The sequence below is a fragment of the Odontesthes bonariensis genome, chromosome 10 (assembly GCF_027942865.1).
Source record: "Odontesthes bonariensis isolate fOdoBon6 chromosome 10, fOdoBon6.hap1, whole genome shotgun sequence".
NCBI classification, from domain to species: domain Eukaryota; kingdom Metazoa; phylum Chordata; class Actinopteri; order Atheriniformes; family Atherinopsidae; genus Odontesthes; species Odontesthes bonariensis.
The window spans coordinates 9,518,087-9,532,257 of NC_134515.1; the positions used below are offsets into that span (position 1 = coordinate 9,518,087).

At 39.1% G+C, this 14,171-nt stretch overlaps 1 protein-coding gene across 3 annotated transcripts in view; it reads right to left on the reverse strand.

The window, feature by feature from the left end:
• Positions 1–14,171, reverse strand: part of atp2b3b (ATPase plasma membrane Ca2+ transporting 3b) — a 54,955-nt gene that overhangs the window by 18,077 nt on the left and 22,707 nt on the right. For all 3 annotated transcript variants that reach the window (XM_075476167.1, XM_075476169.1, XM_075476168.1), the window contains exons 9-21: positions 13,296–13,367; positions 13,025–13,167; positions 10,546–10,678; positions 10,246–10,355; positions 9,950–10,084; positions 7,285–7,391; positions 7,085–7,160; positions 5,189–5,347; positions 4,930–5,109; positions 4,242–4,329; positions 4,046–4,152; positions 3,375–3,566; positions 629–842 (exon numbers count right to left, since the gene is read on the reverse strand). In XM_075476167.1, coding sequence (XP_075332282.1) covers positions 629–842; positions 3,375–3,566; positions 4,046–4,152; positions 4,242–4,329; positions 4,930–5,109; positions 5,189–5,347; positions 7,085–7,160; positions 7,285–7,391; positions 9,950–10,084; positions 10,246–10,355; positions 10,546–10,678; positions 13,025–13,167; positions 13,296–13,367 — 1,716 coding nt within the window. The remainder of the gene's footprint in view (positions 1–628; positions 843–3,374; positions 3,567–4,045; positions 4,153–4,241; positions 4,330–4,929; positions 5,110–5,188; positions 5,348–7,084; positions 7,161–7,284; positions 7,392–9,949; positions 10,085–10,245; positions 10,356–10,545; positions 10,679–13,024; positions 13,168–13,295; positions 13,368–14,171) is intronic.

A 14,171-nucleotide genomic window follows, 5' to 3' on the forward strand; every position in this document is an offset into this window, starting at 1 on the left:
CTCACTATAAAGTTTGACAAGCATATCAGTAGCATCCTCACAGGAAGATAAAGCACATAAATAAAGCACATAATTCTCCTCTCTTGTGTCTAATTTTTAGTTTAAGCACTGAAATTCTGGACTCCACTCGTCCGTGGACATCTGTAGTGGGCATGTACACAATGGCTCTGATCTACTGCACATGTATGAAAAAGGTCCTCCATGCTTGCTTTGAGTGGGTACTATAATTAGAACATCTATGCATGCACGATGCCTGTAGCTGTTCATGTGTGCATTCTTAAAAGAGTATGACCAGGCCAACAGGCAACGTCCGGTGAGTCAGACCACTGCGAGGCTGGCTTTGGGCTCATGTGTCTCCACAAAGGCATCAGTTATTACATTTGCTTTTTTTTTTTAAAATATAAGCAACTTGACATTCTCCGTTTAAAAAAAAAAAAATCTGCATGTCTCTGCTTGTAAGTCTGTCTTTGTGAGGACCAGCTTCAGTTACTAAAATGTGATAATCGCTCACACACAGTGGTTAGGCATTCAGTTGCAATGGTTAAGGTTAGCGTGAGAGTCATGGGAATGCGTAATACTACTGATGGTCCTCACAAAGACAGAAGTTTGTGCGTGTGTGTTTCTGTACCTATAAACAGCAGGCTGAAGATGATGACCAACTGGTACACTCCATGGCCCAGGATGTTCTTCATCATGGTCAGCGAGATGAGCGGGTTGTTCCGGCCGTAGGGTTTTCGTAGCAAGAGGGCCTCAGTGGGGGGCTCGGTGGCCAGGGCCAGAGAAGCAAACGTGTCCATGATCAGATTCACCCAGAGCATCTGCACCGCCTTCAGAGGAGAGTCCTGCAGAGACGTTTGCAACCAGAGGCCTGTGTCACAAGTCATTCTCAGATGAGTCTGGCTTCCTGGTGATGGAGTGGAAAGGCTGTTTTCCAACAGTGTGTGGTATCTGTCAGTTTCAGCAAATCTGTCACGTTATATAAGTTTGTTTATTTCATGGAGGCTTTGCGATTCAGTTAGTGGTATTCAAAATAAGGATCCATAACACACGCTTTAAATGTCAAGAAGGGAAAGCAGAGTCAACGTTCTCAGTCATATAGTAAATTCTGTCGGTCAAGTTCAGGTGTGTGTGCCTGTACTCAGGTTTCCACTCACAGAAGCAAATTTGAAGAGATCTTTTGACAAGCTGCAAAAAATAAATATGAATCAGACATTATTTCATTAACTGGTTTGACGCAAATTAACTAGTCTGTGTTGCCAGTATAGGTTGACCCCAGTTCTAAAAACACTGGGCTGCTGAATAAAATATAAATAAAAAACAGCGCGCAAAGATTTGTAAATCTCAGAAACTGATATCATATGAGCAGTGGCACATAGAAAACAAATCAAAGACATATTTTAGTATTTTGTGAAAAATATTAGCTCATCCTGAATTTGATGACAGCAAAACACCTAAAAAAGGACGGGGGTGGGGGGGCAACAAAAGGCGGTTAAAGTAAGTGGAACTAAAAGAAAACATCTGGAAGACCATGTTGCAACTAATCAGGTTCGTTGGCAACAGATCAGTATCATGATTGAGTATAAAGTATAAACCTTAAGAGAGGCAGAGTCTATAAAATAGTAAAGATGGGCAGATGTTCTGCACATCTGAGAAAAACTGTCCATCTATGAATATGTATGATACCATTACAAATCGTAACGGAGAAGCTCGAGTGTCCTTAATCAAATATGACACTGACATGTTCAGTTGAGTCTGACTGATGGAAAGAAGAGCATGTTTGAAAAAGATGTTCTAACAGCTCAACATCAGAGCTGTACCTCAACTGCAGCATGAGACTTTGAACATTGGTGTCATGCATTTGGACACAGTTTCAAAACATTAAAGCCCTAAAATGCAGAAACCTGCAAATGACTGAGGATTGTTTTCATTATTAAATACTGGAGAGTCCACAGTTCTGTTTTACTGGGCCCTACTTCGGCCTTCAATACATCCGATTGTGGCACCTTAATTTCGAACTGTCAGAATTTGACGGGGATTTATGGATCTGTTTTAGAATGGTTCGTATTTTACGTTTCTGACACGAGTTTCAGTGTTCGTATAATTCAGATCATGTCAGGGACTACTGGCCTGTGATGTGGGGTCCCTAACGGTTCTGTTTTGGGCCCTATTCTAAAGCAGATTATTAGCAGATTCAGTAACATCTGTTACCACATTCATGCAGATGATATTCAGCTGCAATGTTCCTTTAAGGACTCTGTATTTGATTCATTTGACTGTCGGATGTCAAGAAAAGGTTTGCAGATTACTACCTCCAATTAATCTCAGAAAAGACAGAATTTCTGGTCATCACCCAGAGTACAAAAAAATAAATCAGCAACAAATAGGCTTTTTAGGCTCCTCTGTTTAGGTGTCGTATTTGACGATCAATGTCATGTGGTCATTCCAATTGAGGAATGTTTAAAATTCCAAGGCTGGTGTCAAAGACCGATGATTATTAATGCTTTTACTTCTTCTAGTTTGTATGACTATAAGCACATTTTACTTGTCTTAACAAAAAGGAAAAGCCCTTGATCGTCTTCAGATTGTGCAAAGTTCTGCAAATTTTTTATTTAGACATTCTAAAAGATTTGATGTGTTTTCTACTGCCTTGTGTCTATTTTACCATCTAAATGTTCCTTTTCTCTTATTGTATTTAACTTCTTAAGTCTTATGCATTCCATATCAGAGAAAGGTTGTTGTTTTTAGAAATAAGTCAAAGCTCTGCTTTACCAAACCTACAATTAAGAGCTGAAGAGTACTAGTTGTACTTAGACATTTAGACAGATTATTAATGATTAAGCACTCAATGTACACCGAACAGGGTTTTTTACTGCACTGAAAGCTTAAATGCTGTTTTCTTGTTTCTAAGTCTCCTTGGATAAAAGTTTCCGTCAAATGACTAAATGTAGAGAATGTGAGTCACTGACTAAATATGAGTGCTAAATTGTGCTTTGTTTCATTTCTCTCTCTAATGGTCTTCTCTTTATCACATCTTTAAATTCATATTTGCAACTGTGCCAACGTTTAGATCAGGACGAGCAATCCAGACGATTGGTTTATGTTTTATATTTTGTCTGCTGGGAGAAAAGGGGTAAAGTTACTCTTTATGTATTCAACTTCAAACAAGAAATATGTTGACATATATGTAATTTATCACAATGCTGGAATAAATACACACATATACACGAGTGGATATTTCTTTCACAGCAATGCATGTGAATCTCTCTTACATCAGGTTGGAGTGAAGGTACAATAAAATAATGTGTGTCTGCAGTAAGTTTGTGTAGGAATGCCTGTGTGTTAGCATGTCGTGCATTAATAATAAATCTGTCCACCTGAGTGATGCAGGCCCCAGTGAAGGCCACGATGACAGCGACTACGTTGACCGTGAGCTGGAACTGCAGGAACTTGGAGATACTGTCGTACACATTTCGTCCCCACATCACCGCCTTGACAATGCTGCTAAAGTTGTCGTCGGTCAGGATGATGTCGGACGCCTCTTTAGCCACGTCTGTCCCTGCAATACCCTGACAGAGATTGAGACAGAGTGAGGTGGAGACGATTCACAGCGTGATTCATGCAAGCATTCAATCATCCAAATCACTTTGGAGTGCTTCTGTCTCAATATCGTGTTGTTCTGCCTCCAAGCGCTACCACATGGCATGAGTAAGAGCTGTGGTCAAAAACAAACACATGCCATTCAACACTTGCTTTATAGCAAGGGCCATTTCACTAGCTTCACTCTAGACTAGGTCCTGTAAGGAAGCTACAATAGACAGAATGTTCAAATCTGGATAGAATTATCCTGCAGTAGGTATAAATGAATTATTTGATCATTTTTTACGTACATATTTACGGTGCATTTATTATGAAAAGTGCCTAACGCATCTTACACCATTAATACATTAGGAGAGTAATTGCATTTTATGGTTCCTAAAATAAATGCAAGTGGAGAAGGGTATTAACACAACATAAACATTAAAAGGTGCATAATATATCAGGTTACCATGGCAAAGCCCACATCAGCCTTCTTCAAAGCTGGTCCGTCATTAGTCCCGTCCCCTGTTACCGCGACTACCTGCCTCTGTTCTAAGACGGTGCTGTCAATGATGCCTGGACACACAAAAGAAAAACAGGCTTAAAGCGTGAGTGTGTGCATGAAATTCTGTGTGTGTGTTTTGGTAGGTAACCTCGAGCCTCACCTTTAACCAGTGTGTGCTTGTCGGTCGGTGAGGATCGAGCCAGCACGCGCAGCTTGGGCCAGATTTTATCAATACGCTCCTGTTCAATCTGTGAGATTGAGAGTAATGAGGGAAAAGAGTGAGTGAAGAGGAACGCAAACAGAACCAGCTGAGTCGTCTTTCACTAGATGTCACTGTTGATCGCACATGTTAAGCACTATACAAAGGTGTGATGGGGGGGAAAAAGGATCAAAGGGGCTCTTATATAGAGCTCGCTTTCATTCACTTTAAAAAACTGTGTGTAAATTGTGATTATGCAAGAGCACTCTGTTTAGAGTGTGAATTTAAATTCACACTTCATAGAAAATCATAGCCACAGCTCTAATGAGCAATCTATCCCATTAGGCATTCTGGTTAATTCAAACGATAAAGCTAAATTAGTTAGATGAAAAGACTACCTGTACAAATGTACAGGTAGTCTTTTAATTCTCTGATACAGTCACATCTGTTCTAATCTACATGTTCGATATCCAAGAACATTTCAACATTCTGTTCTTCTTTTAATACAAAAATACTCCCACAAAAACACATTTATTATTATTACATTGAATTTCTGTCACTACATCACCCTAGATTTTAAACACCGAGCATTAGACGAGCATTTTTCATAGCTTCCAGCGATAAAAGTTTACTCAAGACCTCAACTCACCTCCCCTTTCTCGTTCCTGATTCGTCGGTTAAAATCTTTGCCTTCAATACAGATGAAGTCATCTCCAGGCTGTATGATGCCACATTTGGCAGCAATTGCTCTGGCTGTGTTGATGTTGTCACCAGTCACCATCCGCACTGTGATGCCTGCACGCTGACACTTACGGATGGCATCAGGTACCTTTCACACAGCGAATCAACGTCAATTACTTTTAAAATACAAGTTAAGGCACAAACTCACACACTCTGCAGTGGCCTACCTCTGGTCGCACAGGGTCCTCTATCCCAACCACAGTGATGCAGGTCAACTCTGTCACTATTCCTGCCTCGTTGTCCCATTCTGGCTCTGGAATGGAAGGCAGATCACGGTACGCAATGCAGATGGTCCTCAACCCCTCACACGCCATTGGCTCAATCACCTAGTAATCATTATGGCAGCTATGATCAGAAAAAATCCACATCTCCACCCATCAGCCTATACACACCATTTAGCTTCCTTTATGCAAAATGTAAATTACACAATATCAAGCCCAATACAGTTTGAGGTTTAAGTATGATTAATTCTATGTGAGGTAGCTGTAGGGAAAAGATCTCCCAGCCTACCACAGACATCGGAGGAAATATGTGATTCAAAGAGGAGGTGACAGAAAGCTGCCACAATGCGAACTGAACTAATGAGATGGAACCAAGATGTGGAAGAAGCAGTTATTTTTCTCACAGCACAATCTGTGTTCGTCATTAGCCAAATTTAGGTCACTTACCCTGTCAGTCAATTAAACAATACGCAGTCTGCATCCACTGAGAAAATGTACAAATACATGTTTTGTTGCCTAATATTTCAGTTGCATCAAAGCTGATCGAGCAAAGCCTGCATGTGAATAACAGATCTGGAATGTGTCTGCCAAAGCTGATGTCACAGTTTTTGCTGGCAGTCCGTTCAGTCAGGCTTCAGGGGTTTAGTGTGACTGTAAAGTTGGATGCTTTTCTATAACGTGTGAGAGATATTTTTTCTGGCAGATATTCGAGGTACAGTATGACCACAGTTAGTCAGTTTTCTTACAAGTGTTTTTTTTTTTTTTTACAAAATAACGTCCTAATTCAATGTCACAAAAGGCAGCAAAACCTGTGCAGCAGATCTTTGTAACAGAAGTGTGTGTGAAAGTCAGGGCTATCATGACAGTTTCAGAACGTGATAACTCCATCTTCTCATCATTTTGTTTGTGGAGTGTTTCCAAATGAGCTGTCGGTTTTTTAGACATTGCCTTGTATTTATCTTTGAAGCATAAAAGGTCATTCCTCATGAGTGAAATTACTGCACATGCATCAAAGAACGATTATTACACAAGAGAGGTCAAAATTAAACAGTCCAATATGTTCAAATGAGGCCAAACAATAATCTACATGCAACTTTCAATGGCTATGCCATAAAAGCAATACAATGTAAATTAATTGCAATGTGTGAAATATTGTAAATAGATGTCATGCTGAGGGTCTGATGAGAGCAATTATGACATTTTATTGTCTTTGTGCAAAATATGAGGACAGAATCTGGGTTAAAATTCTATATTTGTTCCATCAAACATTAATTATATACCTTACAATAAGGTATAATAAGGCATTTTAATAGTAGCAGTATTTAGCTGACAGTAACTAAGTTTTGTTGCTTCATAAAGATGCTTGCAAACATATTCAACCCCCAATGCATTGGATTTCTGGGATGGGAGTTGAATATTTTGCCGGTCGACTGTAGCCTGAAACCTGACACAGGAGGAGCAAAGAACATCGTAATGCAAACTTTTCTGCTTGAATGTAAAGCACATTGAGTTGCCTGTGGTATGAAATGCGCTATATAAATAAAGATTGATTGATTGATTGATTGATTGATTGATTGATTGATTGATTGATTGATTGATTGAATGGATCCGCATCAGTAGAGCAGGTTGTGGCTCAGGACAGATTTGCATTCACCCTGTTATAAGAGTGTTATAAGTGTTACAAACAACCTCTGAATGTGGCCTGAGTGAGTAAATCTGTCACAAATCCCTCCTGAGTACATTTACTTCTATATTTAGCGCTGCCTATTGGTGATTGGATCACCCAAGATGCATTTGTTAGTTTTTAAAGTCATGAAGTCTGAAGATAACAACCAGTCTCACCTGTTTGACCATCTCATCTCTGTCACGTGGGCGGAAACTGCGTGCTTCTCCATTGGCATCTAAGACGTAGGAACACCTGGACAGAAACGTCATCAGAAAGCACATCATCTTTTGTCTCTTGTGTTGAAACCCTCCATAAAGTCTCTATTTATTAACACCCAGCACCACCTCCACCTTTCACATCTCTCTCCATCACTCACTTCTTCAGCAAAATCTCAGAGGCTCCTTTGCTATAGAGACGGAAGGTATTGTCGGGCAGCTTGATCACCGTACTCATGGATTTACGCGTGGAGTTGAATGTATACACCTGAGAGACAGAGAGAGTGAAACGTGTGATTTTTGAAAGAAATGCCATTCGGTATGTTTAATCTACTTTCCAAAGGATCTTGACACACATATAGAAGAACAAAACACTTTCAAACAATATAACATACAGTAATATCCAACAAGAATTCATAAAGAGAGAGCTTGAACATCTAATTTCCATCAGCACTCAATACCTCAACAACACAACAGATATATAAACAAATACATGAAATATTTGAGTAAATAACACACTGAGTCAACAACATAATCTAGGAATCATGTGCAGGTATTTTTAAGATTTAAATAGACTCGAAGAAACAGCAAAAGGAAATGGATGTAAACAATTAGGAAAGGTGATTCCATTCTGAAGGAGCTTTAAAATTGGAATGTCCAACTTCTTTTAAAGGAAATTGTGTGTCTGAGCATATATGATAATGCTAAGGATTGGTTATTCTTTAAAATCTGAGGAATGTTCAAATAAACACACCTGAAAATAAACCGAGTGAAAATACTTTCTAGGTTTAGTTTAAAGCAGTGAATCGTAAACTATGGGAGGTTCTATACAGATTATTCAAAACAAATCTTCAAAGAGAATGAAAAAAAAAACAACTTTCAGAGGTCTAAGATGAGTGCTAGAGGTGTTTTAATAGACCATACCTGCAAAAACAATTACAGGAAATACCAATTCCCATCCAGCTTTCTCTTATTTCAAAGATAAAGCAATTAATTAACCTTTTTTTATATATATAATAAAAATCAATGTAGGGCTCAAAGAAAGATTCGGTCCAGAGTCAAGAGTCAGTCCAAAGTTTTAAGATACAAATGATGTATCTTGAACATTAACATAGTACAGAACTTTTCTATCAACAAAATTTTGTATCTATGAAACAACTTATTGACCAATCTAAAATCAGACAGTAAGGAATTCTGGACGTGTAAAAACAGTGTCGCCAGTAAAATGGTTAATGAAACTATATTTGGCAGATTTCAGAAAAAAAAAAGAAAAAAAAAGAAGAGGTCCAAGGGTGGAACCTTGTGGAACACCTTTTTCAACATGCAGTAAATCGGACTGGGAAAAAAAACCTGAACACACTGAAAACACACTGAAATCTGTAAAGGAAATGAGCATTAAAACATGTTCAATATCCCAGAATGAATGAGCTGAAAGTGTAACTGTAATTCTACTGACCTTTCAGTTGGTGTCTAAAAACTCCAAAATAGACTGGAAATCTGCTAAACCCACATAATTTAAAAAGTGATTATACTTTAACTTGTCAATCATACCATGCTATGAATATGATGATTTGATTAAAAGCTGAAAGAGGCAGGCAGCTCATGCTTGTCTAATATTTTCAGCTTAGCAGAGATGCTATTAGTACAATACATCTGCCTCTGGAGCCGCAGGTATATGTGTTAATGTATGTTAATCTATTTAATAGAATAAGGTAGACTCTTTGCTCTTAGATAAATGTTTGTAAAGTTCCATGAAATTGCAAGTGTAGTACTATTTACTTCAAAATATTTACATATTTCCTGTAAAAAAAAAAAAAAAGGTGTAGGAGAAGCCATTTTTATCCCGCTCCCACTGAGAAGCCCAGTCTTTTCTGACAGGTCAAACTCAATGCCCTGAGCAGGCACCCCGTCTGTTCAGCTGGTGTTTTTGTTTGGATCTATAGTAACCAGTGATGAACATGAAAAGGGACACTAAATCAGTGTGTCCCCTCCTCCCCAAATGCAGGATGAGAAGCCAAAAATGTAATTGGTTAAACCAGGGATGTCCAAAGTCGGTCCTCGAGGGCCGCTGTCCTGCAGGTTTTAGATTGTTTCCCTGCTTCAACACACCTGATTCAGATTAAATGTATCCCTTCAAAAGATTGTTAAGTCCTGCACAAACCTGCTTATGATGCACTGATCTGAATCAGGTGTGTGGAAGCAGGGAAACATCTAGAACCTGCAGGACAGCGGCCCTCGAGGACCGGATGTGGACATCCCTGGGTTTAACCTACTGAATACCTACGAAATACGTTTTGTCAATGTTGGGCTGGATAGTGGTGTGTAGGTGACATATGGGACAAAACATGTCATACAAAAACACGAACATCACATTTTATTTTTCACGGGATCTTTAACAGGTACAGTTCAGAGTGGATTTCCATTAAACGTAGTATCAGGGACACTCAAAAGATGAATCATAATGACCAACTTGATCAACTTCCTCTCAATGGATGATTACCATCTGTGCTTAGCCACAGGGCAACTATTAGTCTTGTCATAATAAGTAGCGTTAATTATGATCTTGCTTTTTATTTTTAATTTGTCTCGGGGAGGGTTATAGAGGGCATTTACGAATTATGGTTTCTCTTTGTATGTGGGAAACTTATGCTGCTCTTATTTATGGTGCCTTGCACATAATCGTAAAGTACAAAGCTTATAGTCTATTGATACACTAATAGTTGTATTAATCCAAATAAACTGTGACTGAACCTTTGGCTAACTTTTATTGCTTTATAAATAAATAAATGAAACTGCTAAGGGTGGAAGTGATGGTTTATTCCCTACCTTATACAGTCTCTCCTCAGGGATCTGCTCTCTCACAGGGGCGTAGTCCCGCTGAAGGTCCAATACAAATCCCAACAGGCCACACTCTGTTTTATTTCCCACCTGCTTAGCTAGACCCCCCTCCACATCAGGTGGCTGTGGGAGAGTAAGTTTGATGCAGTTTGGTGCAAGAAAACAGGATGTAACAGAAAAGATTCAGTTATTCACAGTAAATTAACAACTAGAGTCTGAAAAATACATAAAGTCAGGGGAGATTTTCTGCAGAACAATGGCATCTCTGTCTGTGCATGACTCACTAAGATCTTGGAGGTGTAGGCGCTGTTAATGGCGATAGCATTGACTAACAGATCCAGAGTCCGAGGGTTGAGCTGTCCAGGGTCTGGGATCACACGGTGGTGCACGTCACCTGGAATTTTAAATTCAATATTAAACCAACGACCTGACGGTATATTATGTCTGCATGCTTTTCCTTTTTGCATGTCCTGCTTTTATCCAAATCAATAACCTGCAACGGTCTTAGCAGCACAATGTTTTCATAATGGTGGATAACAGGCAGTAAAATGTACGATTTTTTTTTTTTTTTGCTTTCTTCTCACCGAGGAAGGACTGGACCACAGTCATCCGATTGGTGGTGAGGGTGCCGGTTTTGTCAGAGCAGATGGCCGTGGCGTTGCCCATGGTCTCGCATGCATCCAGATGTCGTACAAGGTTATTATCCTTCATCATTTTCTACATATGAGATGTTGAAAGAGAGCAGAGGGGTGTGTGAGGGGTGGATGATAGGGCATGGGAGGTGGTGAATGATGATAGATAGAAGTAGTACAGCAGAACAGAGAAAGATGGATCGTTGGAGGTAAGAAAAGAAGAAAGGCGATTACTCAATAGCTGCAACATACGGGTGCTTCTCCATTTTAAGCCCACACTGCATCTGACTTGCCATCAATTTGAATACACACGAACAATTTCTTTTAAAAATATAGATGAACATAAGAGAAAAGTTAATTTATAATAAAATCAGAAGGTTTAACCTCTAAAATGGCTTTTACTTTATTTCATCTTCTTCTTTAGAGGCTTATAAATAAAGGCTTTTGTGACAAGTGAATTCTCTGTCGAGTTTATTGGAGTTTCCAGGAGGCTGTTTTCAAATTATATTGATGTTTTCGTATGGTTTTTATTATAAATTCAGGGGTGCCAACGTGTAAGCATTGAGCACAGTCATTACTATGCAGCCAAGAAATTTAAGCATGTAACTCGTCCCACAACTTTGAGAAAACTTACAAAAAAATGCATCAAAATGAGCGGTTCACTTGGGAGGGTTGTGTTGTGAGTTTTCGAAGTGATTTCGTAGTGAGTTTGGAGCCTTATAGCTCAGGCATAATTTATAGTAGAAACATCATTCAAAGTTTAAACAAATCACGAGAAAACAGACTTTTGCTGACTGAACCTGTATTTTATTATTTTCATAGTTTTATATACAAATGCAGTTTAAGTTGTATGATTTGGGATGATTATTTCCACTGAATATTCAGATTAGAGTGGGGTGATGTAACACATACTGTATTTTCTCAGATTCTTTTGTTTCTCAATATTTTTTTTGTAAACTTTCTGCTCTATATAAACTATTCACATTTTAGCCCACTTTCACCCAGTGCTTAATTGCAATAGGCCTTACTGTCCATTACCAAGAGCACAATGTGTGCCCCCCAAACCCTAATTCACTCTTGTTATAAATTTTCTCTTCTAATTTGGAGTTAAGTGTCTTTAACCTGCCATAAAACTATAAATTAAACAGTAGACTGATTGAAAATACATGAAATGTCCCATTTAAATAAATTTAGTTCATGTGGCTTTAAAAGGGATTTGAAAAGGATGCAAACTATACTTTCTAGGAAGGACAACGTTGAGGTTTTCTTTTTTGCTTTAAGACAAAGTTGGTTTTCATAAGCGGGGGGTGCACAATTAAAAGTCTTAAGACACATAAAACAAATCATATTTATTTAAATTTTACTTTAATCTTAAACTTGTCTTTGCTTGAGAACCCTTGAGGGCATTTTATTTTTTCTAAAGATAACTATTATTGAATTAATGCTCAAGTGTCTTTTTTATGAGATTAGCAAGAACAAGATTAAAAGGAGAGTTTGTTCTCCCCGTGTAAGGGTGGGTTCTCTCCGGGTACTCCGGCTTCCTCACACTGTCCAAAAACATGCATGTTAGGTTAATTGGTGTCTCTAAAATTGTTCGTCTCGTTCGTCTCTGTGTGGCCCTGTGATGGACTGGCGACCTGTCCAGGGTGTCCCCCGCCTCTCGCCCGATGACCGCAGGGATAGGCTCCAGCCCCCCCGCGACCTGACAGTTGGATTAAGTGTGTATAAAAAAATGGATGGATGGAAGAAAAAAAAATATTTGAAACAAAATTTTATTTGCTTTCTTGGCCTTCTTCTATGAGCATGTTTAATACGACGCCGCTCTGAGCCCATCAGACGGTATGGGAACATAGGGAAAGAGCTACACCTGCTCGACACAAATCAATCAAATTCCAAAAATCCATTTTTCATCTGCACAAAAAAGTGAAAATAATACTTCTTTACTTCCTGGAGTTATTGTTTGGCAAATAACTGTGAAACTGTGAATATTATAGAACCATTTTGTATGTATTACACAAATAAGATGCAGTATTAATTTGTGATATTTAAACCTGATGACAAGAGAGATAAAAGAAAGTATGAAGGCTTTTTTTTATAAATCTCAGTGGGAAAGAAAATAAGTCTCAAAAATAAAAAAGTTTCCCTTCTGATAAAACATGCAAGAGCTGAGTACAAGGGAGCTTTTACTCCCGCTCAGAAATCTCATCTGGATTTCGACAGTTTGACACAAAGACGACTTTGATCAGCGAGAATTCAAAGAGACCGACAAACGCGCTGAAAAAAAAACAAAAAAAAACGGGGGAAATAAATTGGATTTTTCTCTGATCAGATTGATGTACAGTCTGTCATGTGCATCATGTAATACTGGGTAAAGAACAGACCCTTGATGCCCACTGACTAACCATGAAATAAAACAGATGAGTGGCTCTACCTTGACAGAGTAAGCCAGAGAGATGGTGACAGCGAGAGGTAAACCTTCCGGGACAGCCACCACCAGCACAGTGACTCCAATGATGAAGAACTTGACAAAATACTGGACGTAAATTGGAGTGCACTCCGGCAACCATGTGCTACCTGCAACACACAGCATGTTAAAGCCAAACAAACACTCCATTTAAAGTAAACTGAGAGGCTGGTGTGAGTTAAATGTGGAGGGAAGTGAGAGAAGCCACTCTGAAATGTAAAGTTTCATACAAACAGACCTTGAATGACAAACGTGTTGATGACGAAGTAGAGCACCAGAATGATGACAGTGATGGCCGACATCACCAAACCTGTGGAAAAAAAAAAAAAAGAATAATTCAGTTTATTTTCAGTTAAATATTCAGTAAGCATATCTATGATACGAACAGACAGAGACTGCAGACAGAGCGGTAACAAAGGAAGATTACGGAGCCTGTTAACAACAGATGTGTAATCATGGACACTGAGAAGGACGTGGACACATGGACACGTCTCAGCAGCCCAGATGTTGAACTGTTGGCTGGGAGTTCTTGTCCATATTTTGCAAAGATAAGTTGCTCGTTTTCTTTTGGAGATAAACAAATATTGGTAATATAGCCTTTCAACTGGGGTAATGTGGGTCATTTGGCACGTAGATGACCACAACTCCTTTATCTCCAAGAGAAAACTTCACCTTAGCAAAGTGAATGGGTACAGTCAATAAGAATGATTAGGATTGGGCCTAAATATATCCTGGAGCAACTTGCTGGAAATTGCTAAAACAGGGGGAGAAGATTAGCCCATGCTGGGGAGGATGGCGTGTCTGAGGTAGAAGACAACAGTGAAGACTATCTCAGTGAAGGAACCGCAGCTTTGTCAGATAAGTTGACTATGAGTTCACACTTAATCTTAGTTTTTATTCACAAGTAATTTTCTTGGCCAAAATCTAATAATTGGGTCTGCAAGAGAGTCTGGAGCTTCTGGGATTATGGACCCTTCCCTAATTTCTGTCGTGATGGCCAGTGCTTCTCCATCAGTGTCCTCTGAAAAGACATGTGTTTGTGGGCTTCTTTGGCAGAACTCAGGCCAGTTTTTCCCTCAACTATCCAGCATGTTTTCCCATGTTTCCCTGCTCC